We start from the raw sequence: 5,648 nt of genomic DNA on the forward strand, positions 1-5,648 counted from the left end.
AAGGCTTTAGCAAGTCTTCTCCCGAAGACCAAGTGCTTACTTCCTCCCGAAGTAAGGCTTTATCAAGTCTTCTCCCGAAGACCAATCTCTTGTTCAGTCAAGTAGTTCTTCACAACCTCTAGGATAGAGTAAGAACAGAAATAGAACAACTAGAACCTAGGTGAACAACTAGGCTCTCACAAAACAAAGAAACACTCTCTTCTCACAAAAGATAAATGCAAAAAATGAATATTGGAAGAGGTAAATTCGAATGGTTGCTCTCTAGGCTCTATTTATAGATCATAGAAACCAAAGAGGCAACCACAAGTTCGAATTAGCAGCTGTACAAAAACTTTCCAAAAACAAACACGATCTGCTACAACAGATTCGGTTGCTGACGAAGCAGATCTGCCCAGAAACGGGAAACTTACTAAAATCGGGTCCGATCTTCTTTCAAAGCTTGATTCCTGCCAAAAACAGATTATACATTCTGATTGTATCAAGATACAATCGAAATTAAAAAGGAAAAGGCAATAATCAAAGTTTCCCTTAAAAGGACAACTTTCCAAAAGAGAATTTCTTCTCTTTTTGAGAAGTTTTCTACAAAGGAAAGTTCAGCTGAAAGTGCAACTTTCCAAACAAGGAAAATGGCAACTTATAACCGAATAAAAGAGGTAAGATTTCGAAAATGAATGCAAAGCAATCTTACCATAAAAAGGAAAAAATTATTTTGTCACCTAACTTGCCAAAAAAGGACTTTACAAAAAGAAACATTTAAGATTATAGAATGTAAAATTTTTTACATACCTCACTTCATCACTTTTTGTAAGAAACAACTACTAAAAATTCTAAACCTATTTGACACAAAAGTAAACTTTATATAAAAGATATAAGAAGAATGGTGAAACCAAGCTAACATACATTCAAAAGAAAAAAAAAAGTAAAAAAAATATAAATAGAAATAAAAAATAAAATAAACACATGAAGGAATTCAAAAATGAAACTTTTAATCACTTTCACCATTATTATCATCGTCCGTGTGACTACAAATTTCAAGATCATCAAATCTTCAATATAATTCTCATCTTCAAGTTTTTCGTAGCCTTCAACATATTTTTTTTTTTATTTAAGCGTTTATATATTACAACTATGTTTTACTTGAGACTCGAATCCAGGACCTCCAACATACACACACACCTACCTATGACCACTTGAGCTAGCCTCAAGTGGTTAAAAATTTAGAGGTGCAACACCTGTTATCCTTCAACATATTCAATCTTAAGTTTTATATTTCTCAAAAATAAAAAAAGAATCGAAGAGGGAGAAAAAAAATATAAGCAACCCATAAACAATTATATTATATTTTCTATAACAACATTATATATAATTTATATGTAGTGTAAGTTATGAAAATGAAGAGATATTATCATTAATTTTTAATAATAATAATAATAATAATAATAATAATAATGAATATTATATGTAGAAGTTATAAAAATAAAAAATGGAATTTGAGAATTTAATATATATGAATTTTTCTAAGAAAAAATATATAAAATTTTTACAAAATAGATAAATTAGACTAAATAAAATATAAAAAGTCACATCAACTCATTTAAAATTTTCTCCATTGATATTGATTGATTGATATTAATTTTTTTAAGTAATATATATATTTAATTAAAAAAAAATACAAACAATGAATATTCAATTATTTAGAGTAAACAATTAGCGCCATAAATTACAATAATGGAGACATATCACTTCAAGAATTTATTATATCTGTATATCAAACTTACACGACCATTACTATTACATGTCTCTCTTTTACAAAAAATCATTACTATTTCTTTTTACCATGTTTGAAAAGTCAAAATGCTTTTTTTTAGAGAACACTTTTGTGGGCTATTATTTCTCTAGTTACAATTAATGTTTATGGAAGAATTATTTTCCAACCTATCCGAAATGGTCTTTTTCTCTTTTATTTGGAATAATTTGATGGGTTGGAAAATAATTTCTCATTTATCATATCTCTATTAATAAATAATTTGATGATAAATGTAAGTAATAAAAATTATTAAAATTAATAGTAAAATAGTATGAGAATTTCATAATAAAAATTATAAAAATAAGGTACACTTTTATCATAATTTAATGAGATATGATAAATTTGTCTCAAAAATATAAACACATATACATACATCAAAACACACCATTCATTTTATTATGGTTATAGATCAATTAGAACAAATATCATCATTAAAAGTACATATTTTAAAGTATATAGAGATCACCAAGAAAATACAGAACATAAACATAATACGATGTCTAAAAATATTTTAAGAAAATAAAAGCTTAACTGGAAAATAATTATATAGAGATTGACAAAATAATAATTTTCACTCTTATACATGGCAGATTGAAGGTTGTTAAGAAAAGTATAATGAAATGAAATTAAATCTAAATACATATGTATTATGATGATATTTTTAGTGATGATCTTTCAAAGCAAAAGAAATATTACCTAATAATTTTGTTGTAAAATATTTTTATTAGAGAAGAACTTATCAATTGCTATTGCCATCTGTAAATTTAATATCAAGAATTAGAAGAAATATAATAAAAACTTAAAAATGAATAATTATTGCCAAATAATATGAACATACAACATTAAGAATTAGATAACAAAAAAATATCTAGAATTAGAAGAAATATAATAAAAACTTAAAAATAAATAATTATTGTCAAATAATATGAACATAGAACATCAAGAATTAAATAACAAAAAAAAAAATTAAAAAAATAAAGAGCATAACATAAACTTGAAACCTATGAGTGGGCACAAAATTTCAACTTAAATTTGGGGACACTATATATATAAACGGGTGCACTTTTAATGGGTATTACCCATAAATGGGTAAAATTAGAAAATTTTGAGTTTTTATGCTTAATTTTTCTATCTAATTAAAAAAATATCTCATTTTTATATCATATGGGCTGAGATTGTTCCATCGGTAAAAAATAATTAAAAAAAAAGTTTTTTAGCAAGAAAAATAAGAAAAGAAAAAGTTGAGTTTGAGTTAAATATTTTTGTATGAACATATTTTTGATATAGTGTAAAAAGAGATATTTTTTGATTTTTTTTAATTAAGTAGTTAAATTAAGCATAGAAATTCAAATTTATGATTTTATTATTCATTATTAGATCAAAATTGGATGGTTTGATATTTTTAAAATTAATATTTATAGTTAAATTTGCTTAGTAACCATTCATGGGTAATACCCATTAAAAAGTGTTCCATATTTATATATGTTTCGATATTGTGTAATATATTATTGATGTATAGTATAGCATATATATTTCTATATATATACATAAATTTTGGTTTAAACAATTTAATTGAAATTTTAGTGTTGGTTTATGTCTAATATTTGAGTAAATTAATTGAAACTATATGTCGCTAAAGTGACCTCTTTTGTGTAGATTGATTTATTTAAATATTAGGATGGTTGCGTGTTTGTAATTGATGTATAGATTGACTAACCCAAAGGTAAGTGAATATTTCGCTAACTTTCAAACATACATGTGGCAATAAATGTGTGACAATTATAAGATATTTTGTGTGAACAATACGTTAGACCAAAGATTAATCTATTGTTTGACACAATTTTATTGTTAATGTTTGATTGCTAGAGTATCACTTACAGTTAATATTACTGTCCAAAGACTTGATATTGATGTGTGTTTGGTATCTTGAGATGGGATTGACTAATTTTTGAATTTATTGTGAGCTTGTTTTATGCATATTAATGTGAGCTTATTTTATTTGTTCTATATTCAGCTAGTTCATCTTCAGTTGCTACAATATTTGCTAATATTAATTCTATTTCTATGCTTAATGGGACCAATGTCAAGGATTGGAAAAGGAATTTACTTATAGTTCTGGGATGTATGGATTTAGACCATACACTAAGGAATGAACAACCTGCACCTCTCACTAAAGAAAGTTCCCATGATGATAGAAGGGAATTTGAGAGGTTGGATCGTTCAAATCGCGTGAGTCTAATGATTATGAAACACAGCATTCAAGAAGCCATTTGGGGCACAAAATCTGAAAGGGTTACTATGGCCAAGAAGTTCCTTGAACAAATTGAGGAACGTTTGCTAAAAACGATAAGGTTGAAATGACAATACTTCTTGGTTCTTTAATTAACATGAAGTATAAGTGTCAAAAAAAATGTAAGGGAGTACATTATGGAAATGCATCATATTGTCTCAAGATTAAGGACACTTAAGATTGAGCTTTCGGATGATGTACTTGTACTCATAGTTTTGTTAATGCTTCCTCTACAGTTTAACCAATTCAAAATTAGTTACAACTGTCAAAAGGAAAAATGGACTCTCAACGAGCTCATTTCTCATTGTGTCCAAGAGGAAGAAAGGTTGAAAAAGGACAAAACTGAAAGTGCTCACTTGGCCACTACCCCTAAGGATAAGGGCAAGAAAAGAAAATTTGAGAATAAAGCTGGGAATGGTTCAGTTCAAAAGAAACAACTACAGGATTCTAAGGGTTGTTTCTTTTGTAATCAACTTAGACATGTGAAGAAAGATTATGCCAAATATCACACATGGTGTGTAAAGAAAGGCATTAATCTTGCTTTGGTCTGTTCTGAGGTTAATTTAGTTTCAGTACCTAGAAACACTTGGTGGATAGATTCTGGTGCTACTACGCACATAAGTGTTTCCATGCAGGGTTGTCTGAGCTACCGAAAGCCAAGTGATGGTGAAAGATACATCTTTGTGGGTGATGGACAATTGGTGGAAGTGAAAGCAATTAGGCATTTTAGAATGTTATTGGGAAGTGGTTTTTATTTGGATTTGAAAGACACTTTTGTTCTGCTGTCTTTTAGACAAAATTTAGTTTCTGTTTCTTTATTGGACAAATTTGGATATTGTTGTTCATTTGGAAACAATCAGTTTACATTGTCTTTAAATTCAAATGTTATTGGAACTGGTTATTTGAATGCTTATGACAATCTTTATTTGCTAGAAACAATTGCATCCTATAATGAAACTTGCATGTGGAACCATGAGGTACTAAACGCAAATTAAATAAAAAAAATTCAGCGTCATTATGGCATAAACGCTTAGGTCATATCTCAAGAGATAGAATTGAATGCCTTGTGTCTGATGACATTTTAGAGTCTCTTGACTTCACAGATTTCAATATCTTTGTAGATTGTATCAAGAGAAAACAGACCAAAACTAAGAGATTAGGTGTCAAAAGAGCTCCAAAAGTCTTAGAATTGATTCACACAGATATTTGTGGGCCATTCCTGACGACATCTTGGAATGGTCAACAATATTTTGTATCATTCACAGACGATTACTCACGTTATGGGTACTTATATCTCATTCATGAAAAATCTCAGTTTGTGGACGTGTTCAAAGCTTACAAAGCTGAAGTTGAGAATCAACTCAACAAAAGGATTAAGAACATCAAATCTGATCGTGGTGGTGAGTACTACGGTAGATATGATGGCTCAGGTGAACAACGTCCAAGACTATTTGCTAAATTCCTAGAGGAATGTGGTATTGTCCCACAGTACACCATGCCAGGATCACCTAGCATGAATGGTGTTGCTAAGAGACGAAATAGGACTCTTAA

At 28.5% G+C, this 5,648-nt stretch overlaps 1 protein-coding gene across 1 annotated transcript; it reads left to right on the top strand.

Moving 5' to 3' along the window:
• The first annotated feature begins 224 nt into the window (after positions 1-224).
• Positions 225-4,168, top strand: LOC133036238 (uncharacterized). Its single transcript, XM_061112758.1, has 2 exons — positions 225-240; positions 3,822-4,168. Exons 1-2 carry the CDS (start codon positions 225-227, stop codon positions 4,166-4,168), a joined length of 363 nt encoding a protein of 120 aa, XP_060968741.1.
• The last annotated feature ends 1,480 nt before the right edge of the window (positions 4,169-5,648 follow it).

This window comes from Cannabis sativa, chromosome 3 (assembly GCF_029168945.1).
Source record: "Cannabis sativa cultivar Pink pepper isolate KNU-18-1 chromosome 3, ASM2916894v1, whole genome shotgun sequence".
Taxonomy (NCBI): domain Eukaryota; kingdom Viridiplantae; phylum Streptophyta; class Magnoliopsida; order Rosales; family Cannabaceae; genus Cannabis; species Cannabis sativa.